This window comes from Hylobates moloch, unplaced genomic scaffold (genome assembly GCF_009828535.3).
Source record: "Hylobates moloch isolate HMO894 unplaced genomic scaffold, HMol_V3 SCAFFOLD_8, whole genome shotgun sequence".
Taxonomy (NCBI): domain Eukaryota; kingdom Metazoa; phylum Chordata; class Mammalia; order Primates; family Hylobatidae; genus Hylobates; species Hylobates moloch.
In genome coordinates, this window is record NW_026652283.1 from 72890466 (window position 1) to 72916421 (window position 25956).

The 25956-nt window shown below is 39.1% G+C and overlaps 1 protein-coding gene across 18 annotated transcripts in view; it reads right to left on the minus strand.

The window, feature by feature from the left end:
- Nucleotides 1-25421, minus strand: part of LOC116473361 (coiled-coil domain-containing protein 66-like) — a 30774-nt gene extending 5353 nt beyond the window's left edge. For 2 of the 18 annotated variants that reach the window (XM_058442508.1, XM_058442509.1), the window contains exons 1-8: nucleotides 25271-25418; nucleotides 23639-23703; nucleotides 22957-22982; nucleotides 18391-18832; nucleotides 15785-15950; nucleotides 15491-15594; nucleotides 10094-10185; nucleotides 9085-9228 (exon numbers count right to left, since the gene is read on the minus strand). In XM_058442508.1, the coding sequence (XP_058298491.1) occupies nucleotides 9085-9228; nucleotides 10094-10185; nucleotides 15491-15594; nucleotides 15785-15950; nucleotides 18391-18832; nucleotides 22957-22982; nucleotides 23639-23703; nucleotides 25271-25281 (1050 nt within the window). In that variant the 5' untranslated portion in view covers nucleotides 25282-25418. Of the gene's footprint in view, nucleotides 1-5; nucleotides 603-9082; nucleotides 9229-10093; nucleotides 10186-10832; nucleotides 11098-11257; nucleotides 11376-15490; nucleotides 15595-15784; nucleotides 15951-18390; nucleotides 18865-22956; nucleotides 22983-23638; nucleotides 23704-25270 lie in introns of those variants that run through there. The other 16 variants (XM_058442515.1, XM_058442516.1, XM_058442510.1 and 13 more) reach the window with 15 other exon arrangements.
- Nucleotides 25422-25956: the final 535 nt, after the last annotated feature.

Here is a 25956-nt window from a genome sequence, read left to right on the forward strand (position 1 = left end):
CAGCATTTATTTTAAAATAATATATTTTAAATAAATTAATCAATTAATTAATACTGCCTAGGGCAGTAATACATATGAGCTGAACAAAACAAAACAAAACAACCCACAAAACCCAACTAGACAAAAGACAATCTTGGTCTCAACTACCTCATCTATCAAATGGTTGTGTTTGTTATGAAGATTAAATAAATGTACATATGTATATACATGCACACGTATACATATATATTGTTTAGAACGATGATTGACATATTGTGACTGTGCTAAATATTAAATATTATAAATGATCATTTTATGGTTTATCAACTCTTCTCTGTTACTGGCTATATTCTTGACAGATTGCAATAAAGAGTATGCTTAGGACTATAGTCAGATAGAACTCCAAACATCTTTAAAATCTGTCTACAAGTACATGAACTGAGGAGGTTTGAAGTTCCTCCTTCCATCTTCTTGGGATGAAATGAGAGTGAAGTGGGCTGGGCTGCATCTTGGGCTGCAGTCTGTGATAGGCTGTCCCAACCAGGAGGGTCTTGCTCGTGGGTCTCCTCATGGAGGAGGATGATCCTCATGGGCCTGGATCCTCCTCATAGGCCTGGATATCTCTGAACATATGATGAACATTGCTTATGAAAAATTATTTGTAGGAAAATTGTGAGGCCTAAGAATGTTATTTTCTTTTAGTGATGGTCTTTGTTTGTTTCTGTAAGGTACTTGTGGGCACTTGTAAGCTTGGATCTCTTTAATCTAATACCAGTTTTGAGATTTTCTTGGCCCCATAAATGAATTAAACTGGTGACTTCTTGTTTACAAGAAGGATAAGTCTCCTAGGGTAAGTCTTTTGGGGTCCCAGGACCCCAAAATCATAGGAATCAAAATCATAGGAAAGCCTATGATTCAAGATTGCATTTTTATAAGCTATTTATAATATCTTTGATGCCAGATTTTTCATCTCTTTTGAAACTTCTTCCTATATTCTGGGAGTGTTCCCATAGCAATTTCTTCTTTTTCCTCACTGTAATTTAAATTTAATGTTATATCAAGTCTTTTTTCTTTCCTATGATTGTATGTATTGTTGTTTTCTTCCACTCATCTTATGTTGGGCCTATTCCTGTATAAAGATTTCCTGGACCACTTCAATTCCTTAAGATATGAGTAGATAAAAACTGAGTGAATATTTTCTTAAAAAACTCTTAACTATGCCATACGAGAGGCTCTTCCTAAACATGTATGACATGATAGAGATGTCTTTTGTACTATCCTTTATTTTTTTTTGCGTTTCACAAATATATATAATACTTTTAAAAGTCAGAAAGTTGGCCAGGCACAGCGGCTCAAGCCTGTAATCTCAGCCCTTTGGGAGGGAAAGGCAGATGGACTGCTTGAACCCAGGAGTTTGAGACCAGCCTGAGCAACCCTGTCTCTACAGAATATGAAAAATTAGCCAGTCATGGTGGCATGTGCCTGTAGTCCCAGCTACTTGTAAGGCTGAGATGGGAGGAATGCTTGAGCCCAGGAAGGTCAAGGCTGCAGTTAGCTGTGATTGTGCCAGTGCACTCTAGCCTGGGTGACAGATTATGAGACCCTATCTCAAAAAAAAAAAAATAATAAATAATAATAATAAAGAAAGTTGAGAAGTCAAAAAAGGGAAAGATATGTAGAATCCAGTTATGATTATGCATATATGAGTATCTTGAGCATTAATGTAGATCAAAGTTTATGTATCTACTCATCAATATACATCAAACTCCTGCACTGGACAATGACCATCACTAAGATTCTACAAAATACTTTTAGAATAAATTCAGCAAAGTTGCAGGAGATAAAACCAACACACAAAAATAAGTTGTGTTTCTATATACTAATCTATATACTAATAAAGAACAATTCTTCAAGGGAATTTAAAAAAATTCCAGAGGAGGTTCCAAGATGGCCAAATAGGAACAGCTCCAGTCTGCAGCTCCCAGAGTGAGCAACACAGAAGACGGGTGATTTCTGCATTTCAAACTGAGGTACAGGATTCATCTCACTGGGGATTGTCAGACAGTGAGTGCAGCCCACAGAGCAGGCGGGGCATCGCCTCACCCGAGAAGTGCAAGGGGTTGGGGAATTCCCTTTCCTAGCAAAGGGAAGCCGCCATGACAGACGGTACCTGGAAAATCGGGACACTCCCACCCTAATACTGCGCTTTTCCAACGGCCTTAGCAAACGGCACACCAGGAGATTATATCCCACACCTGGCTTGGAGGGTCCCACACCCACGGAGCCTCACTCACTGCTAGCACAGCAGTCTGAGATCAAACTGCAAGGCAGCAGCAAGGCTGGGGAGGGGTGTCCGCTATTGCTGAGGCTTGAGTAGGTAAACAAAGCAGCCGGGAAGCTTGGACTGGGTGGAGCCCACCACAGCTCAAGGAGGCCTGCCTGCCTCTGTAGACTCCACCTCTGGGCGCAGGGCATAGCTGAACAAAAGGCAGCAGAAACTTCTGCAGACTTAAACGTCCCTGTCTGACAGCTTTGAAGAGAGTAGTGCTTCTCCCACCATGGAGTTTGAGATCTGAGAACGGACAGACTGCCTCCTCAAGTGGGTCCCTAACCCCCAAGTAGCCTAACTGGGAGACACCTCCCAGTAGGGGCCAAATGACACCTCATACAGCTGGGTGCCCCTTTGAGACGAAGCATCCAGAAGAAGGATCAGACAGCAACATTTGCCGTTCTGCAATGTCTGCTGTTCTGCAGCCTCCGCTGGTGATACCCAGGCAAACAGGATCTGGAGTGGACCTCCGGCAAACTCCAACAGACCTGCAGCTGAGGGTCCTGACTGTTAGAAGGAAAACTAGCAAACAGAAAGGACATCCACACCAAAACCCCATCTGTACGTCACCATCATCAAAGACCAAAGGTAGATAAAACCACAAAGATGGGGAGAAACCAGAGCAGAAAAGCTGAAAATTCTAAAAATCAGAGCGCCTCTTCTCCTCCAAAGGAACATAGCTCCTCACCAGCAATGGAACAAAGCTCCTCACAGCAATGGAACAAAGCTGGACAGAGAATGACTTTGACGAGTTGAGAGAAGAAGGCTTCAGACAATCGGTAATAACAAACTTCTCCAAGCTAAAGGAGGATGTTCCAACCCATCGCAAAGAAGCTAAAAACCTTGAAAAAAGATTAGACGAATGGCTAACTAGAATAAACAGTGTAGAGAAGTCCTTAAATGACCTGATGGAGCTGAAAACCATGGCACGAGAACTACATGACAAATGCACAAGCTTCAGTAGCTGATTTGATCAAGTGGAAGAAAGGGTATCAGTGATTGAAGATCAAATGAATGAAATGAAGCAAGAAGAGAAGTTTAGAGAAAAAAGAGTAAAAAGAAACGAACAAAGCCTCCAAGAAATATGGGACTATGTGAAAAGACCAAATCTACATCTCGTGTACCTGAAAGTGATGGGGAGAACGGAACCAAAAAAAGTCCAGGACCAAACGGATTCACAGCCGAATTCTACCAGAGGTACAAAGAAGAGCTAGTACCATTCCTTCTGAAACTATTCCAATCAATAGAAAAAGAGGGAATCCTCCCTAACTCATTTTATGAAACCAACATCATCCTGATCCCAAAGCCTGGCAGAGACACAACAAAAAAAGAGAATTTTGGACCAATATCCCTGATGAATATCGATGCAAAAATCCTCAACAAAATACTGTCAAACCAAATCCAGCAGCACATCAAAAAGCTTATCCACCATGATCAAGTTGGCTTCATATCTGGGATGCAAGGCTGGTTCATCATATGCAAATCAATAAACGTAATCTATTCACATAAACAGAACCAATGACAAAAACCACATGATTATCTCAATAGTTGCACAAAATGCCTTCAACAAAATTCAACACTCCTTCATGCTAAAAACTCTCAATAAACTAGGTGTTGATGGAACATATCTCAAAATAATAAGAGCTACTTATGACAAACCCACAGCCAATATCATACTGAATGGGCAAAAACTGGAAGCATTCCCTTTGAAAAACAGCACAAAACAAGGATGCCCTCTCTCTCCACTCCTATTCAACATAGTATTGGAAGTTCTGGCCAGGGCAATCAGGCATGAGAAAGAAATAAAGGGTATTCAAATAGGAAAAGAGGAAGTCAAATTGTCTCTGTTTGCAGATGACATGATTGTATATTTAAAAAACCCCATCATCTCAGCCCAAAATCTCCTTAAGCTGATAAGCAACTTTGGCAAAGTCTCAGGATACAAAATCAATGTGCAAAAATCACAAGCATTCCTATACACCAAGAACAGACAAACAGAGAGCCAAATCATGAGCGAACTCCCATTCACAACTGCTACTAAGAGAATAAAATACCTAGGAATACAACTTACAAGGGACATGAAGGACCTCTTCAAGAACTACAAACCACTGCTCAAGGAAATAAAAGAGGATACAAACAAATGGAAAAACACTGCATACTCTTGGATAGGAAGAATCAATATCATGAAAATGGCCATACTGCCCAAAGTAATTTATAGATTCAATGCTATTCCCATCAAGCTACCACTGACTTTCTTCACAGAATTGGAAAAAACTCCTTTAAATTTCTTATGGAATCAAAAAAGAGCCCAAATAGCCAACACAATCCTAACCAAAAAGAACAAAGCTGGAGGCACATGCTGTCTCACTTCAAACTATACTACAAGGTTACAATAACCAAAGCAGCATGGTACTGGTACCAAAACAGATATATAGATGAATGGAACAGAACAGAGGCCTCAGAAATAACACCACACATCTACAACCATCTGATCTTTGACAAACCTGACACAAACAAGCAATGGGGAAAGGATTCCTTATTTCATAAATGGTGTTGGGAAAACTGGCTAGCCATATGCAGAAAACTGAAACTGGACCCCTTCCTTACACCTTATACAAAAAATAAAGACTTAAACATAAGACCTAAAACCATAAAAATCCTAGAAGAAAACCTAGGCAATATCATTCAGGACATAGGCATGGAAAAAATGACTAAAACACCAAAAGCAATGGCAACAAAAGCCAAAATTGACAAATGGGATCTAATTAAACTAAAAAGCTGCTGCACAGCAAAAGAAACTACCATCAGAGTGAACAGGCAACCTACAGAATGGGATAAAAATTTTGCAATCTACTCATCTGACAAAGGGCTAATATCCAGAATCTATAAAGAACTTAAACAAATTTATAAGAAAAAATCAATTCCATCAAAAAGTGGGCAAAGGATATGAACAGACACTTCTCAAAAGAAGACATTCATGCAGCCAACAGACACATGAAAAAAATGCTCTTCATCACTGGCCGTCAGAGAAATGCAAATAAAAACCACAATGAGATTATCATCTCGCAGCAGTTAGAATGGCGATCATTAAAAAGTCAGGGAACAACAGGTGCTAGAGAGGATGTGGAGAAACAGGAACACTTTTACACTGTTGGTGGGACTATAAACTAGTTCAACCATTGTGGAAGACAGTGTGGCAATTCCTCAAGGATCTAGAACTAGAAATACCATTTGACCCAGCTATCCCATTACTGGGCATATACCGAAAGGATTATAAATCATGCTGCTATGAAGACACATGCACATATATGTTTACTGCGGCACTATTCACAATAGCAAAGACTTGGAACCAACCTAAATGTCCATCAATGATAGACTGGATTAATACATATACACCATGGAATATTACGCACATATATACCATGGAATACTATGCAGCCATAAAAAAGGATGAGTTCATGTCCTTTGTAGGGACATGGATGAAGCTGGAAACCATCATTCTGAGCAAACTATTGCAAGGAGAGAAAACCAAACACTGCATGTTCCCACTTATAGGTGGGAACTAAATAATGAGAACACTTGGACACAGGGTGGGGAACATCACACACCGGGGCCTGTCATGGGATGGGGGGAGGGAGGAGGGATAGCATTAAGAGATATACCTAATGTAAATGACGAGTTAATGGGTGCAGCCCACCAACATGACACATGTATACATATGTAACAAACCTGCATGTTGTGCACATGTACCCTAGAACTTAAAGTATAATTAAAAAAAAATTCCATGTACAATGGCATGAAATTTTTTAAAATCCCATGTACAATGGCATCAAAAAGAAAAAATACTTAGGAATAAACTTAACCAAAACAATAAAAAGAAAAATATATAAAAAAACAAAAAAAATTTTAAAAATTAAAAAGAAAAACTTAACCAAGAAGGAGTAAGACTTGTACACTGAAAACTACAAAACATTGCTGAAAAAAAATTAAAGACACAAATGAATGGAAAGATATCCTGTATTCATGAATTGGAAGCCTTAATATTATTGAGATATTAATATTACCCAAAGCAATCTACAGATTCAATGCAATCCCTATGAAAATATCAATAATCCTTTTTTTTGGAGAAATAGAAAAATCCATCCTAAAATTCATATGGAATCTCAAAGGACCACGAATAGACAAAACAATCTTAAAAAAGAAGAAAGTGGAAGGGTCATACTTCCTGATTTCAAAACTCACTCCAAAGCCACAGTAATCAAAATGGTGAGGCAGTAGCATACAGACAAATGGAATAGAGGAGTCCAGAAATAAATCCTCACATACACAGTCAAATAGTTCTGGACAAGGGAGCAAACACCATTCAATGGGGAAAGGACAGTCTTCAGCAATGGTGCTAGGAAAAACTAGATATCCACATGTGAAAGAATAAAGTAGGGCCCTGACCTTATACCATATAGAAAACTTAATTCAAAATAGATCAAAGACCTAAACATAAGAGCTAGAACTAGAAAACTCTTAGAAGAAAATACAGTCCGATGATCAGACTTGGCAATGATTTCTTTGATAGGACACCAAAAACACAGGCAACCAAAGAAAACAGATAAAATGGACTTCATCAAAATTAAGGACTTTTGTGCATCAAAGGACACTATTATCAAGAGAGTGAAAAAGTAGCTCACAGAATGGGAGAAAATAGTTGTGAATCATGTATCTGATAAGGGATTATCATACAAAATATGTAACTCCTACAACTCAACAACAAAAAAACCCAAAAAACCTGACTAAAATGGGCAAAGGATCTCAACAGACATTTCTTCAAATATATGCAAATAGTCAATAAGCATGTGGGAAAACGTTCCACATCACTAATCACTGGGAAATGCAAATCAAAACCACAATGATACCATTTCACAACCACTGGGATGGATACTGTCAATAAATCAGTAAGTAAGTGTTGGTGAGGATGTGAAGAAATTGGAACACAGTGCACTGCTGATAGAAATATACAATGGTACAGCTGCTGTGGAAAGCAGTGTAATAGTTTAACACAAAATTACAAAATTAAAATTGGTAAAAATTTTAACATAAAAAATTAAACAAAAAATTATCACACAATCCTGCAATTCCACTTCTGAGTACACACCCAAAAGAATTGAAGCAGGAACTGAAAAAGATTATTTATACACCAATGTTCACAGCAGCATTATTCCCAATAGCCAAAAGGTAGAAACAATCCAAATTTCTATCCATGGATTAATGGATAAAGAAAACATGGTATATACATACAACAGGATGTTATTTAGCATTAAAAAGAAATGAAATTCTGACACATGCTACAGTATGGGTAAACCTTGAGGACATTATGCTAAGTGAAATAAGCCAGTCAGAGGCTGAGACAGGCGAATAACTTGAACCCAGGGGTTCGAGGCTGGAGTGCAACATGACTGTGCCTGTTCAGTCTGGGTAACAAAGTGAGACCCCCAACTCTTTAAGTTATAAGTAGAACAAAACTTCGTTAGCATTTGTTCTATTGTCAGTCACTATTCTAGGCACTTTATATGCATTTCCTTATGCTTTACAGGCTTTGGTGACTGCCTACAACCAAACTTCTTTCCCTCCCAATTATATGGAGAGGCTAACTAGATATTCAAATAATATAAATAGTTGTGGCTACAGCTGGGATTTCTGAAAACAACTGCTCTAAGGTATTTGAGAAGAGGGCTTTTTTGTTACACAGCAAATTCCTTTTCCCTCAATAACATCTCTCCAGTTTTGTACCACATTCACATACAAATACATAAAAACTGATTTTTTTTTTTTTTTTTTGAGATGGAGTCTTGCTCTGTCGCCCAGGCTGGAGTGCAGTGGTGCGATCTCGGCTCACTGCAACGTCCGCCTCCCAGGTTCAAGCAATTCTCCTGCCTCAGCCTCCAGAATAGCTGGGACTACAGGCACGCGCCACCATGCCCAGCTAATTTTTGTATTTTTAGCAGAGACAGGGTTTCACCATGTTGGCCAGGATGGTCTCGATCTCATGACCTCGTGATCCGCCCACCTTAGCCTCCCAAAGTGCTGGAATTACAGGCATGAGCCACTGCGCCCGGCCAAAACTGCATTTAAATAGTAAAAAAAATGAGCCGATAATCATACTCTTTTAACTCTTGGTTGTCCAGTCCTGGATATAGCATATGTTTCATTTTCTAGTCCTTCTCCCATCATCAACCCCCACAACTTTTGATTCCAAAAATTTTTTAAATAACTTTATTGGGTTTTTTTAGTTATTTAAAAAAAGATACACATGAGGAATAAAAGTAAAATTCTAAATCCCCCAACCAACTGAATGGATCATCTCTTGGCCAAGGACCCCAAAGTGCCTTGAAAACTGAGTTCTTGGCCATGAGTGGATAGGGAAATCAGACACACCACATTATACCTCCTCCCTCCCTGGCTAACCACTATTTAGCCTAAGGGCTAAACAGAAACCAGCCCTTCAGAAGATGCCAGCACTGATACCAACCAACCACCTGATGCTTCTGGCCAAAAGGTTTTTGTGTCCTCTGCTTCACTCTTTGATGTCAGAGGGCTGAAAACTCTACCCTTGGATCATGCTAACACTGCCATTTTTTGTACATGGAACCCATGAAGGGGCATAAAACTCAATTGTGCATGCGTGTTTCTCCTTTTATAAATATTCATGACCCCTCCTATAGCTTATTAAATATGTATATTCAGCCACTTCACTCAGCATAAATTCCTGTTCCCTTCCCCGACACCTTGAAGTTTCTGGCTCCTGGTTGGCCGAAGGCTATGCTTCCCAGCCTGTCAGAATGGCCATGCTGCAGGTTGCAACCGCTGATGAGAAATAAAGTTCTCCTTTCCAAATTCATGAGCCTCGTCATTTCATCAGCTGACAAATACTATCATTAAAAAATATATACAAAATATTTTAAAACCTAAATGTCACCTCAAATGGTTCTTTACTTGCATTAACAATCATGGTATGGATTATCCCCAGATAATAAACGACCTAAAAAGCCATGCAAATTAAGAAATAAATTATATATTGACATTGAACTGAAAATTTGGCAACTGAAATTATTTAACATTTTTAGTTATTACAGATTTTTTATCCTGATGTTGAAAAGTAAATAAGCCAACAACAGATCCTCACCAACTTCATGAAAACTTAGTTTTAGCTACAGCTTTTAACGGTGTCTGCATACAACTTCTAAACTTTACACACTTAAAATTATCACCCAGAGCTACAGAATTTTCCAAAATGAGTTCTACCAAGACAACCTTATTGCCTTTTCAGTCAAAGTGCTTTTGGGATTGTGGGCAAATGCAATTCAGATTTCATCCTTTTGTTAATGTAAAATTATTAACAGACAACAAAAGTATTCAATGTAGGCAAGTCAGCTCTACATGAAGCAGAATAGACAGCCATGAAAAAATTTAACTTGAAGGCGTTCTATAAGAAATTTACCTAATTAGGCCATAGTGCCAAAAATTTCTACCACCAGAATCATCGCTTTAGGAGAATCATCCCTTTAGGTTACTACATTATTTTCAGAATACATTTGCTAAAATGTAAATGTTCACAAGGAGGAAGGGATAATAAATGTAAAAAAGAAATGAAGGCAAATGAAGCATAATACACTCAAGTAAAAATTAACTGATAACTAAAAATGAGGACTTAGATTCTCTCCTTCAAGGAAAATAGGTTAGAGGTCAAATACTAAAAGGTTTAAATATCCAAAGTACTGACACTTAGGACTTAACCTCTAAAGTCTGACTAGCTCTAAGTAGTGAATGCCCCATCAGCTTGGACCACCATAACCTGGCTACGAGATTGTGATAGAATGCTTGAAGAGCTAGCAGAAGTGTAAAAATAAATAGAAAAAGTGACACTGTTTCTTCACCCAAAATTAACCACAGATAAAATTTAAAAATCACAAAAGCACTACACAACGCAAACTTGGCATATGCGTATATTTGATAACTAAACACGCATAGTGGCAGAGTTTTGTATTCATTTCAAAAATTGCACAGCTCTTTTATAAGACTCTAAAGGGAGCCTCTACACTCACCTAACGACATAACGAGACAACTCGCAGAATGTAAATAGAGACCAGTTGAGGTCATAATTAAATGAAAAATAACACTGTTTTAAAATACCATATGAGCCAGGCCCAGTGGCTCATACCTACAATCCCAGCTACTCAGGAGGCCAAGGTGGGAGGATCGCTTGAGGTCAGAAGTTTGACACCAGCCTGGGCAACACAGTGAGACCCTGTCTCTAAAAAAAATTTTTTTAAATTAGCTGGGCATGGTGGAGTACACCTGTAGTACCAGCCATTTGGGAGGCAGAGGCAGGAGGATCCCTTTAGTCCAGAAGTTCAAGGCTGCAGGGAACTATGTTTTCACCACTGCACTCCTGCCTGAGCAACAGAGCAAGACCCTGTTTCTTTTTTTTTAAAAAAACACACATACAAAAAACCCAACAATATGACAAGTTTTTTTTAAATAGGCTGGGCGCGGTGGCTTATGCCTGTAATCCCAGCACTTTGGGAGGTCGAGGCTGGCAGATCACGTGAGGCCAGGAGTTCGAGACCATCTTGAGTAATGTGGTGAAATACCATCTCTACTAAGAATACAAAAAAATTAGCTGGCCATGGTGGTGAGTACCTGTAGTCCCAGCTACTCGGGAGGCTGAGGCAGGAGAATCGCTTGAGCCTGGGAGGGGTAGATTGCAGTGAGCTGAGATTGTGCCACTGCATTCCAGCCTGGGCAACATGGGAGAAACTCTGTTTCAAAAAAAAAAAAAAAAACAACTTTTTTTTTTTAATAAGCTTTAAAAATAAATTCTATAATCTGAACACTGCTTAGTATTTTAAAAATTGCAATTAAGATGTCTTACCCTAGATTGCAATTAAGATGTCTTACCCTAGATTGGTCAAGAATTTGATGTTTTTCCCATATTATTTTATCACTTTCAGATTTTTTCCAAGGATCATTCCATTTTTCAGAAACTTCTTTTTCTTCTTTAAAGCAACCTGTTCATCTGTAAATAATGTCCTTTTTAAAAAAATGTACAAAAACTGTAAAAACAGAACCATGTAAACAAATCCTGACCTTCTTAATGCAGATACCAACACAGATCTAATCAAAACTCTTTTTTAGGAAGGAGATTAACTCACAAAGTGGAGAATAATTTTTTAGGGACATAGAATAAGAAAAAATTTAATCAGAACCAAAGTTAAGTATGGTACAATTTTATTATCACAATTACCAATAAGGAGCAGTTTTACTGGAATAACTTATTTTATACTTTGTCAATTATCATGAGGTTCTAGTTTCCTGTAATGTTCATTCAATTATTATTAAGAGAATTAAAAGCTAGAATTCTGAAGTAGAGAACTATGGGTTAAAATTCAAGTTCAACAACTTCCCAGCTATGTGACTGTTAGCAAACTGCTGGTAAGCTTTTTTTTTTTTTTTTTTTAATATAGAGTCTCGTTCTGTCAGCGGGCTGGAGTGCAATGGCGCGATCTCAGCTCACTGCAATCTCCGCCTCCCAGGTTCGAACTATTCCCCTGCCTCAGCCTCCTGAGTAGCTGGGGCTACAGGCGGCACCACCACGCCCGGCTAATTTTTGTATTTTAGTGGAGATGGGGTTTCACCATGTTGGCTAGGATGGTCTCTATCTCCTGACCTTGTAATCCACCCGCCTTGGCCTCCCAACGTGCTAGGATTACAGTCGTGAGCCCACCGCACCTGGCCAACTGCTGGTAAGCTTTCTAAGCCTTGGTTTCTTCTATAAAATGGGGATAATAATAGTGCCTATCTCAATATAGGGCTTGGCACAAATATTCAATAAATGTTAGCTATTATTTCTTAATTGCTAACAAGTAAAAAACATAAAACCCTGTGTCTGAGAGATATAGTCAAAACTAACCCCTCAATCAACAGTAGTTCTTTAAATACAAAATTCAATGTTGTATAAATTTAAATTCCAAGAATGTTACTGGAAGCATGACTTAAATAGAGGCACTTTACTGAGACAAGTTAAAAAAAACAGTAAACTGATTTTTAAAATAATTAAAGCATAAGGCCAGGTGTGGTGGCTCACAACTGTAATCCCAGCACTTTGGGAGGCCAAGGCAGGTGGATCAAGGCCAAGGCAGCTGAGGTTAGGAGTTCGAGACCAGCCTGGCCAATATGGTGAAACCCTGTCTCTACTACAGATACAAAAAGTAAGTTGGGCATGGTGGCGGGTGCCTGTAATCCCAGCTACTCAGGAGGCTGAGGCAGGACACTTGAACCCAGCAAGCAGAGGTTGCAGTGAGCTGAGATGGCGCCATTGCACTCCAGCTTGGGCAACAAGAATGAAACTCTGTCTCAAAACAACAACAAAAATGATTAAAGCACAAAATATTCCGGTCATTTCCAAGTAGTTCCATCTTATTTCAGACATTTGGTATTGCATTTTGATGTGGAATGTGCTGAAAGAAAATATTTAAAGATGAAATTGTGATATAAACACACATCAAGACCGCCAAACCTTCTGATACTGCTAACGTAAGTTTAATCTCTTCATTCTTCTTTTACCTTGATGATACAGTTTGGATATTTGTCCCCTTCAGATCTCATGTTGAAATGTGATTCCCCAATGTTGGAGGTGGGGCCTAAGGGGAGATGTTTGGGTCACAGGAGATGAATCCCTCATGAATGGCTTGGTGGCATCCCCTTGGGATGATGCTTGAGTTCTCACTCTGTCAGTTCACACGAGAGCTGGTTGTGTAAAAGAGCCTGGCATCTCTCTTGCCATGTAAAATGCCTGCTCCCCCTTTGCCTTCCACCATTAGTAGAAGCTTCCTGAGGCCTCACCAGAAGCCGAGCAGATGCTGGTACCATGCTTGTACAGTCTGCAAAACTGTGGGCCAAATAAACCTCTTTTCTTTATCAATTATTGTCTCAGGTATTCCTTTATAGCAACACAAAACAGACTAACACACTTGACTTCCAGCATCAATTCACTCCTTATTTCTGCTGCTTCTCTCTTTTTTTCTGTAGAGATGGGGTCTCACTCTGTTGCTCCAGCAGGCTCATGTTGAACCCCTGGCCTCAAGCAATCCTCCCATCTCGGCCTTCCAAAGTGCTGGGATTATATGTGAGCCACTGACCTGGTTTTGCTTATCTCTTTTTCTAAATCATCTATCCCAGCCAAGTTAGTGACAGCCTCACAAGACTTTCTAGTTTTTCAACTAGGGTGAAGCCCATCTCATGCCTTTAGCATAGCTATTCTTAGGAAATACAACTGTTATGTCACACATTTTGCAAACTGTGATACGCAGACCCCAAATTTAGTTGAAGAAGTAATGGATATTTCCTAGTCACTAATGAAATTTCAAGAAATTATAGATTTTTCTGTTATAAGGTCCAAAGCTGAAAGAAAGCAATAAGCTTATTTCTGTCTAGAATACATACTGTCTGATACAACAACGATTATTCTTCATTAGAATATTTTGGTTATTTTAAAAAGTGAAATCAATTAGTTTTTAGTAAAACCATACTTAAAGGCATAGGATGTCTGCTATGAAAAATTATAAAAAAGGATTTCCAGGAAATGCGAAAAGTTTACAAATCTTTGACCTTACAAGGGCTGCAGAATGTACTGATGACATTAATGTTTTTGGTGCCCACTTCAGAGTAACAGACACGACCTAAGGCATTATGAAACCACAAAGTTTCTTAAGCATTTGTAGAGAACTACTCTAGATGTCAAATGTTATAAAATACGACTTTCGATAATATCATACTAAAAGATATACAGTAGGCCCTCCATATCCATGGGTTCCATATGAGCATCTGTGCATTTTGGTACCCTGAAGTGGGAAGACTATCCTTGAACCAATCTCTCATGGATACTGAGGGATAACTATACTTTAAAGGAAACTACAGTGTTTTACCCCAAAATATATTAATTTGACACATTTCAAGATGGCTGTTCAGAGGGCCTACAAACAGAAGTAGCCTTGCAAAGCTGTCTTTTGTGGGGAAGATTTGCATCTGTACATAAAATCTGCATTGACGCAGCCAGGCTTTCTCTGAGGATTCTCCCCTGTCCAGATCTAGGATAAATTAACTGAGTCTGACACCTTTAAAGGTCTGAAAGAAACATTTATCATCTGTTCTCTGAAGGCTACTACCTTTGAGGTCTCATGTACATAATAAAACCACTTTTGGCTGGGCGTGGTGGCTCATGCCTGTAATCCCAGCACTTTGGGAGGCCGAGACAGGTGGATCACAAGGTCAGGAGATCGAGACCACCCTGGCTAACGCAGTGAAACCCCGTCTCTACTAAAAATACAAAAAAATTAGCCGGGCGTGGTAGCCGGTGCCTGTAGTCCCAGCTACTCAGGAGGCTGAGGCAGGAGAATGGCGTGAACCCAGGAGGTGGAGCTTGCAGTGAGCCGAGATCACACCACTGTACTCCAGCCTGGGCGACAGAGCAAGACTCCGTCTCAAAAAACAAAACAAAACAAAACAAAAAAACACTTTTACTGGCCAGATTGCTCTCCTCCCCCTCCCATAATCTGTTTTGCCACGCTCCAACCCCTATTCTTTCTGTAACCTCAACATGGTGGACAAGGGTCAGCCATCTGGCCATTTATTTTAGTTTTTATATTTTGTAAAACTTCCATGCATGTTAATAAATTTGTATGCCTTTTATTAATTTGCCTTTTGTCAGCTGATTTTTCAGCAAACCTTCAGAGGGCAAAGGGGAAGTTTTCCCTTGGCCCCTAAACTTCATCCTCAATACATATTCTTTTTTATTTATTTGAGATAGAGTCTTGCTCTGTAGCCCAGCTGGAGCGCAGTGGCACGATCTCGGCTCGCTGCAACCTCTGCCTGCCAGGTTCAAGCGATTCTCCTGCCTCAGCCTCCCGAGTAGCTGGGATTACAGGCGTGCACCACCACGCCCAGCTAATTTTTCTATTTTTAGTAGAGATGGGATTTCACCATGTTGGCCAGGATGGTCTCGATCTCTTGCCCCCGATCCGCCCACCTCAGTTTCCCAAAGTGCTGGTATTACAGGTGTGAGCCACCGCGCCCGGCTTCAATACATATTCTTTAAGCCAATAATACTATAATAAAGGTATAAAAGTTACCTACCTAGCTCTTTCCTCCACTGGGCTTTTTTTGCTTCCAACGAATTTCTATCACGTTCCCTTTCCCCTAGAGTACTGAATATATCAGCTGGTTTCCATTCATTTTCTCTAAGGTAAAACATAAAAGATAACAGAAACCGTATCATACATTTCTACACAACTGACTCCATAAATATTAAGTAATAAGCTTTTAAATAGCTCTAAGTATTCAGAGTAACTATTTCACATCCAAGTAAAGGAAAAGCAAAACCATATTCCAAAGACGACCACACAGTAACAACAGATAGGAGTTACATACATGGCAATTTTTTGCTCACACTGTTTAGATGTCTCCTGATGTTCATTTAAGACAGATTTATTTTCAGCTGGGACAAATGAAACCATTTCGGTTTTTTTGAATAATCCCATAATGTTCTCATCCTTTGGCTGATTAGAAATACTGTTTAAATGTAGACTATATTGACCTAGGAGGTAAAATACATGTTTTAAAATTAACACTAAATTACATCTATTATAATACTTGGCATAGTGCTATACAGTTCTTACATGTCTTATATGTTACTTAAATTAACTCTCAAAACAATCCCTGAGGTGGCCATTAAGTTTCCCTTCCTGTCAAAAAGAAAAAAATGAAGCAAGGTGTAGTGGCTCACATCTGTAGTCCCAGAACTTTGGAAGGCTGACGTGGGCAGATTGCTTAAGCTCAGGAGTTCGAGATCAGCCTGGGCAACATGACAAAACCCCGTCTCTACAAAAATTACAAAAATTAGGTAGGTGTGGTGGCACATGCCTGTAGTCCTAGCTATTTGGGAGGCTGAGGTGGGAGGATGGGTTGAGCCCAAGAGGTGGAGGTTTCAGTGACCTGAGATTGTGCCACTACACTCCAGTTTGGGCAGCAGAGCCAGAGGCCGTCTCAAAAAAAAAAAAAACAAACAAAAAAAAACAAAAAAAACAAAGGAAACTGAAACCCAGAGGTTAAATGGCTTGCTCATGACCATAGCCATACAATTTCTTGTATCAGATAAGGAAGAAAACAATCGAGCAACAACAGAAAACAAATCTCCATTTCCTCTTGCCAGCATGCTTTTAAAAATAAAAATTGGCTGGGCACGGTGGTTCATGCCTGTAATCCCAGCACTTTGGGAGGCCAAGGTGGGCGGATCACGAGGTCAGGAGATCGAGACCATCCTGGCGAACACAGTGAAACCCCGTCTCTACTAAAAATACAAAACATTAGCCGGGCATGGTGGCGGGTGCCTGTAGTCCCAGGTACTTGGGAGGCTGAGGCAGAAGAATGGCGTGAACTGGGAGGCGGAGCTTGCAGTGAGCCGAGATCGCACCACTGCACTCCAGCCTGGGCAACAGAGTGAGACTCCAGGCTGGGCGACAAAGGGAGACTCCACCTAAAAAAATAATAATAAATAAAAAATACAAATAAAAATTATATGGCCAGATGCGGTGGCTCATGCCTGTAATCCTAGCACTTTGGGAGGCTGAGGCAGGCGGATCATGAGGTCAGGAGATCGAGATCATCCTGGCTAACATGGTGAAACCCTGTCTCTACTAAAAATATGAAAAAAAAAAGTTAGCTGGGCGTGGTGGTGTGTGCCTGTAGTCCCAGCTACTCAGGAGGCTGAGGCAGGAGAATGGTGTGAACCCGGGAGGCAGAGCTTGCAGTGAGCCGAGATCATGCCACTGCACTCCAGCCTGGGTGACAAAGCAAGACTCCATCTCAAAAAAATAAATAAATAAATAAAATAAAAATTATAACACAAATCACAACCTAAAGGGAAATACAAATATCTTGATAAATACTCATTACCTTGACATTATTTTTCTTATTTAGCTGTGAAATCAGTGGAAAACCTTTTCATGAATTGTCTCTATGCCCAGCTATAATATCAAAATCAGATGTTTTACAGAGGGCTCACAGGCTGGCTCAAAAAATGTTCTGATTTCTTTTGAATGTGCTAGTTCTCCCAATGAAGAGAAAGCATACTTAATATGAAAGTCTACATGATTAGGCAAATTCTGCTTTTAACTTTGTTCATATGATTTCTCGTTATGCCTAATAAGCAGGTTGTTGTTGTTGCTAGAATTTTAGCCTTAAAGACAAAATCCAGCTCCCTCATTTTACCAAGAATAATCTATAACAAGAGAGAGTAAATAATCCCATCTTGAGTATCATGGGAATATTCAGGAGTTCCTGGGTCCCCAAACCATTTGTGGGGCCTCTCTATGTGAACTGTTAATTTTTTATTTCACTATTGCCTAATACAATTTTAGACATTTCTATTGTCTTCATATTCGCAATTCCTTATCCCAAAGTGGAAATCAGAAGGCTTTTAAAAACACAATACAATGCCAGGACTTGTGAAAGACAAAGCATATAACACTCTACTGTTCCTTCCAAATCTGTGTTAACCTTGTTTTTTAAAAAAAGTACTGCCAATTCTTAGCATGGAATGAGGAATAGAAAGAGTAAATGCAGTGGCCAAGCAATGTTTTTCAGTAACTCAAGTCAAATAGTCATAGTAAGGTTTCCTAATTTTCACTGGAAATATCATAATTTGTTTTTAAACAATGTTTCATATAACTATTTTAAATATGAGTAAAGCCTCCTATATTCTAAAATAAGTATAATAATAGTTTTTTGTACCAACATTTTTTCTAAAATCCACAGAAACTAGGTTTAATATTCTAAGCACTAACTTTAAAATATGGCACAACTATAGAAATAATTTTGCATATTAGAGAAAGTCCTCTAAAAGAACAATTATTTTAATAGATTAACAGGTTAAATTAGCGTTTAAGAGTCACAGTTACATAAAACCCAATGAATCTGATATTCTAAAACACATATTGAAAAAATCAAGCTTCATGAAAACTTTAGAAAAATCTTACTTTTTGCCTCCTTTCCATTCTCAGTCAGGGAAAGAGATCCATTTCCTTGGTTTACAGTCATCAAAATCTGTTGTAGTTGGTCTTGTGTTAGACACACCAAACTGCTCTTCATGTTTTCAGCTGTGATGTGTTTTTTGTGAAGCTTCTGTTTACCTACTAGAGATGTATTTACGGTGTTTCTAGTCTTCTGCATATTAGGGGTTGCAGGTGAAATCTCTTTCTGGATATGAAGACAGTCTTTATCTATACATTGTTTACATAAATCCTTAGTGGATGAAAAAGTCATTCCATTTTTTTCACCTTTTGCTTGTGATGTTTCTGAACCAACTGTCTTCTTTTGCAAAAGTTTTTCACTCCCAATACAAGTATCTTGTGTTGATTTTAGAATGTGCCCAGTTTTTGTTCTTAAAGGACATTTTGCAATCTTGGCCTTATTTCCCATCTGTTATAACACCAGAAGCTTATTCTTTACAACTGTCCAAGAAAAACCACCAATTATCTTTATTTATATGATCTGTGATAAATCAGTCCTCTAAACTTTTTTCCATTTTGCTATTTAGGTAATATAACCATAAGAAACTAACTGTTAATACTTGCAAATCTTCATCAACAACTAGAAATTATCTTACTTCAGGAACTTTTATTATAGTTGTTATAGGACATCTCCACTATACTCCAGCTTTGAATCTAATGTCATTAGATTATACCACCTACATTACCTCTATTTTTTTCAATTAAAAAAAATTGTTTAACTACTTTTTTTTGACACAGCATTTCACTCTGTTGCCCAGGCTGGAGTGCAACAGCACGATCTCAGCTCACTGCAACCTCCACTTCCCGGGTTGAAGCAATTCTCCTGGCTCGGCCACCTGAGTAGCTGGGATTACAGATGCCCACCACCACGCCTGGCTAGTTTTTGTATTTTTAGTAGAGACAGGGTTTCACCATGTTAGCCAGGCTGGTCTCGAACTCCTGACCTCAGGTGATCCACCTGCCTCGGCCTCCCAAAGTGCTGGGATCACAGGCGTGAGCCACCAAGCCCAGCCATTTTTTATTATTATAAAGACAATGTTCAATGGATTTGTTTAATATCAGCTCACTTCACAATTTATATGGGGCCAGGATCCCAAGGCCAGAACAAATCAGAGAAAAGTAACATTTTTAAATATAAAATGTGGGCCAGGGTGCGGTGGCTCATGCCTGTAATCCCAGCACTTTGGGAGGCCAAGGTGGGCGGATTGCCTGAGGTCAGGAGTTCAAGGCCAGCCTGGCCAACATGGTAAAACACCATTTCTACTAAAAAAAAAAAAAAAAAATACAAAAAATTAGCTGGGCGTGGTGGTGGGCTCCTGTAATCCCAGCTACTCGAGGGGCTGAGGCAAGAGAATCGCTTGAACCCAGAAGGCAGAGGTTGCAGTGAACCGAGATCGTGCCACTGCACTCCAGCCTGGGCAACAACAACGAAACTTCGTCTCTACAACAAACAAACAAACAAACAAACAAACAAACAAACTATATATATATATAAAATGTGCTACCTAGCACTAATATTACAAATACCTTTTAGTATGTCACTGATTCTCACATGCAGACGTACTCATAAAAATTTTTTTATTGTTTTATAGTTCAACTAATCTTTGAGACTATTTTAAGAGTTTTAGAATCCATTATTTTAATAAATTACTTATGATACTGTATTATCTGTATTTTCCCATTTCTCTTCCTATAAACCTAAGAAATTAGGCAAGTAACCAAGTTTACTTCATTACCACAGATTGAAGAAAAATAAAAATGTAGGAGAGGCTGGGCACAGTGGCTCACACCTATAATCCCAGCACTCTGGGAGGCTGAGGCAGGAGGATCGCTTGAGCCCAGGAGTTTGAGACAAGCCTGGGCAACACAGGAAGACTCCTGTCTATACAAAAAAATTTAAAAAATTAACTGAGCCTGGTGGTGTGGGCATGCGCCTATAGTCCTAGCTACTTGGGAGGCTGAGGCAGGAAGATCCCTTGAGCCCAGGAGGTCGAGGCTGCAGTGAGCCATAACTGTCCCACTGCACTCCAGCCTGGACAAAGAGAGAGGGCCTGTCTCAAAAAAGAAAAAAAAAAAAAAAAGAAAGAAAAATGCACAGATTTTGATAGAATTAGGAAAGCACTTTGACCACATATATGTTACACTTGATGATAATGAGATAGAGTTCAGCTGTGTTTAAAGAACACACTATGGAGATTACAATAATTCAACCAGTGGGAAATATGGGGAAAAAAAAAAGAGACCTGTAGGTGTTGTAGTAACTCAGGAGCTTACCCCATTAGAAGGAACAAAGAAAAGCACTATGCAGAGATAATTCATGAATAACTTGCAGAAAAGAGAATTCAACATCTAGTGGCAGAACTGTGAAATTTGGGAAACTAAAAAACAAAACAAAAAAGGAAGAAAATACTACTAATTTTGGTGTTTATAGTCTGTGAAGAGCAAAAAAGACATGAGGAGGATCTCTGTAACCTCTATCAATATGGGAAAAGAAACTTCTTGAAAACAATCAATACAGAAGGGAAACTTACGTTGCATCAGTATTTTGAAGTCCCAAATGCAATGGGGATAAACCCAAACAATTTGCTTTAAGGCAGTACACAATTTAGGCTCAACATCAGTTGAGAACACAGTAGTTACTCTTAAAAAAAAAAAAATCCTAAAACACCTCTAGACAGCTGATAGAATTTTATAATTAAAAGTCTAGTAATCAAAAGTCCAAGACTAGTAACTTTATTATAGGCCTACCAAAAATCCAAGACTAGTGAATTCTGTTTATTATAGGCCTATAAAGGGGATCTTCAGATGTTCTGAGTTGGTTAAAATGACAATAAAATGTCTTCACAAATGTGGCTTCTATAACAAATCAGCCTGGAGAAGCTAAAAATCAACCATCACAAATAGCTTTTCATCTAGGAACTTGATAAAGGCCACTGTATTTGTGAATGTGTTTCAAATAACAGCAGTTAGTTGCAATTTTTAATAGGGAAAGGGGTAGGAATAACATACAATCTGTAGTCTGTGATTAGGGGAGCATACATGGTATATAACTATATGATAGAGAAACAATTTTTATATATAGCTTGTGGAATTGTTCTGATCATCTTCACCTATTTATTGAGTGATATTTTGGGTACTCCAGCAACTTCTTCACCTTAATTAAACCTGCAAGTAAAGCCAACAAGGGCTTAGAGTTGAAGGGCAAAGTGGTACATCATCCAAACTGGGTTCTATCCTATCCACAGACAAGCAAAGACTTTAAGACAATGCAAAGATAAAAGAAAAGGGGGCTGTAGTAAGTTATGAAAGAGGAGAAGAGAAATTCCTACTGATATTAATCTAAAAATTAAAAAAGAAATAGGTAGCAAGAAAAGTAGAAGTATCAAAAAAGTTGGCTTTTTTTGCTTTTGTTTTTTGAGAAGGAACTTCGCTGTCGCCCAGGCTGGAGTGCAGTGGTGCGATCTCGGCTCACTACAACCTCCATCTCCAGGGTTCAAGTGATGCTTCTGCCTCAGCCTCCTAAGTAGCTGGGACTAGCGCCACCACACCTAATTTTTGTATTTTTAGTAGAGATGGGGTTTCACCATGTTGGCCAGGCTGGCCTTGAACTCCTGATCTCAGGTGATCCACCCACCTTGGCCTCTCAAAGTGCTGAGATTACAGGCATGAGCCACCATGCTCAACCTCCAAAAAAATTTTTAAATGGTAATTCCAGCCTACGCAACATAGTGAGATCCCCTCTCTACTAAAAATAAAAAAAATTAGCTGGGCATGGTGGCTCATGCACATGGTCCCAGCTACTGAGGAGGCTGGAGGAGGAAGATCTGCAGCCATGATTATGCCACTACACTCCAACCTGGGTGACAGAGTGAGACTCTGTCTCAAAAATTAAAATAAAGTGATAACGTATTTTGTAGAAAAAAGCACAATAGATTCCTGATAAGGGAAAATAATTTAAAAGGAAAATTACCCTTAAGCTCAAGTGCAACCTTTTAAAGGAAAAAGCTAAATGCATGCTACAATTTGTGAATTAAATTTCCCCTTTGGTGTGGGCAAATGGAATTTGAGTATGAAAAGAAAAAACATTTGTTTAAAGTCTGAATATCTATTTTTAAAGATCTCTGGAGCTGCATTGTCCAGTACAGTCCATTATCCATTAAATTCCATTAAAAATTAAAGGAAATTAGAAATTCAGTTGCTCAGTCATACTAGTTACATTTTAAGTGCTCAATAACTATACATGACTAGTGGCTTTCATATTCGATAATACTGATTTTATTAATGAATACTTCCATTAACATAGATGCTTTACTGAATAGCACTTATCTAGAGAAAGAGGTTCTTTTGGGCTAAACCTAAAATGATTCAATTTCTGTGAAAGGACCAATCTGAAAGCAAGAAAATAATAACTTCTCACTATAATTCCAAACCCCTTAGAACACTTGACATTTCCCAGGAATTATTTTCTAACCATTGTAAATAAAACTGCATTTTACATTTGAAAACAGGTCAGGTCAAAGTCATATGGCTTACCTTCACAGAAATTTTTGATTTATGTTCTACAAAAGAAAAAAGAAATTACTAAACTATCCACTAAAAACATACTAAGGTGGTAATGCAAGAAAACTGTAATTAATATTGTTGTAAGATTTTAAGCTAGCAACATTATCCTCGAAAGCATTAACTTTAGATCTTGACTGAGTATTTTTTTCTAATCCAGTTCAAGGATTTACTTCTGTTTTATTTTTGTTTTTCATCTTTCCAAGGTAAAACTATAAACAGAAAAAAAATGCGGAGAAGGTATCAAAGTACACTGAGTTTAAAAACGAATACTAAAAGTGACTTTAGCATTTTACTGTGGTCTTACTATAAACTTTTCTCAAATGATACATTCTTTATATGCAAAGAACATAATTACATAAATTTTACTTGTATTATTCATCAGGCAATAAGGATATCTGCTATATGCAAATATAATGAACATGCAATATACTGGAACATTAAATGTTATGAGTCTGAATACTGACAGTAGCAAGCAGTGTTGTAACCTGATTTTATCTGGCTAGAAGCAAATCTGCAGAAGTTTGAGGAAACAGCTTTTTCCAAAATATCATTTAAATATCACTCTATTACAAGCAAAAAGTCTGTTGAACTAATATAAATTTTATGTATGAATTTAAAAGTTAACATTTCAGATTTCTGTAACACAACATACCATATGGAGACAGTATTAGCTTGGTTTTTCCATCCAGTAATTCAGTTTCAAGCTTTAAACCATCTCTGCAATAAAAAAAGAAAGTTGTCTCCCATTTTTAACAAACCGCAACCAGAAATGTTCATCTGAACCTTGACAATAAATCCATTATTTTGAATTTATGCAGGAATCTTGTACACATCGAACCAGTGTTTTAATTAAAAACGTTTTGCAATCCAAGATAAAACCCACAACTACAGAGGGAAAATTCTTGAAACTCTTCAATAATACAAGCATTGTTATCATTAACTTGAAATCTCATTTTGTTATTGGTAAGCTATAAATTAAGTTATCATACCACCATTTTTTTATAATGCTGTTACCAAAACTCCTCACATAAGTTAAAGGAGCAAGATATATTTAACCGCCATTCATTAGTTTCATAATGAACTCATGACTAACACATTCTACGGAGTGCTGGGGCATCGAAAATGACTACTAACAATGCCATCAAGGTTAGTAACTGCTTGAGCAAAGAGTACCACTTTCAATATTTCAAATAATACATAGTGATATTTAGTATGATGCTTTATACGTGCATGTCAGAAGCAAAGGCATCAAGTAACAGTAGGCACTGCCAACAAACTTGAACGTCTGTTAAGGTCCTAAAACTCCACTGAGAACAAAAATGGCAGCCCATACATACAGTTCATAATTCAGAGAGAGAAAATTAAATCCAGCAAGCCAGTCAAGGGAGAGAAAGGCTGGGAAAGGTCTGATTAGGAACGCGAAATTTGCGGTGTTGCTCAGGTAGGGGAAATCAAATTACCTCATCTTAACTGTTAAAGGTAAAACACTGCAAAGAATAGGTTTTACGGCTTTCCTTATTGCGGGGTTATGACCAGTTCACGTTTGTTGGTGAAACGTCACCAAGAAAGAAAAGACCTTCAATGGTAAACTATCTTCAATAACGCACTGCACTGTAATCTCCTTAAGGGACACACTATCTTATTTATTTCCCTATCCCCAGATTCTAAAACATAATAACATTTGCTGAACGATATGCAGTTAGGTCTGAGTTTGGTGGCTTCTCATCTTCTTAAAATATCAAACTTGGGAGTGATGAAGACCACGCACCAGTCCTTATTTATTTATTCACCCCTACTTAAGGAGCGCCTACTAGATGTTAGGCACTGGTACTACATCGATTTCTTGAGAAGCCTGGTTCCCCGCCTCGTGGGCCTAAAACTAATCTGGGCGTTCCAACATTCTGCAAGACTCCAAAAACAAGGCGGCGAAGAACCCGGGGCGTGGGCCAGGAGTCCTCCCCAGGAGCTGCCACGCTTCCTCTGTCTCGTCATTTCTCTCCTTTCCTCCTCACCTCTCTTCCCTCCCCATCCTAAGGTAAATAAGGGACCGAAAGGGGATCACGGGCAGTTTCAATGCGAGTCATTAAGTGAAAACGTAAGGTCTGTGGAGTCGCTAAGGGCCGACCCATCTGCCTCGATCTTCTACCCGAGAACTGGGCTCTGCCCCTCTCGGCGGCGCCAAGTTGGGAACGTTCTCCAGTAAAGACTCCAAGGGACAACCCAGACACACATGCCTCCCTTTCCGCTGACGACCACCTTCCTCACCCCAGCTTACCCCACTTACCCCAAGTTCATGGCCTGACCTCGCACTCTCCCCACAGAACGCTCAAGCTCCTTGTGTACGTCGGTTGCCGCCGCCGCTCAGCAAGCGCTACGCCAATTGGATATAGGGGTGCCGGCGAGCTGAGCAAGTGGACCAATCAGGGTGGGGCATGCTGGCGGGTGCGCTGAGCTAGGCCGAGGCTCCCGCGGCGACGGTTGCGTTTGCCGTTTGTGCCTCGTTTGTGCCGTTTGTTCCCCTACGCGCAGCGGAATTTGGCCTGACCCGGCTTATGAGTCTAAGGCTTCGGTGGCGGAGACCTGCGCTTCTCGCAATTGTAGCCTTCCAAAGCGCGTGCGCGCACACACACATAAACACACACACACACACACACACACACACACACACACACACACACACCCTTTTTGGGGTCACCATTTGCAAGTAAGTTACAGACATTGTAACACTTAACCCTTTAACATTGCAGCATGTATCTCCTAAGAATAGATGTTCTCCTATATAACCACAGTACAATTATTATACCTAAGATCATTAATTTCATAATAATTCCCTTCCCAATTTAATTTCCCCCACTTGTCCTAAGAATATCTTATAGGCATTTTATTTAGAAAGCAAGAGCCAATCGCGCCACTGCATTCCAGCAGCCTGGGCGACAGAGTGAGACTCCGTCTCAAAAAAAAAAAAGCAAG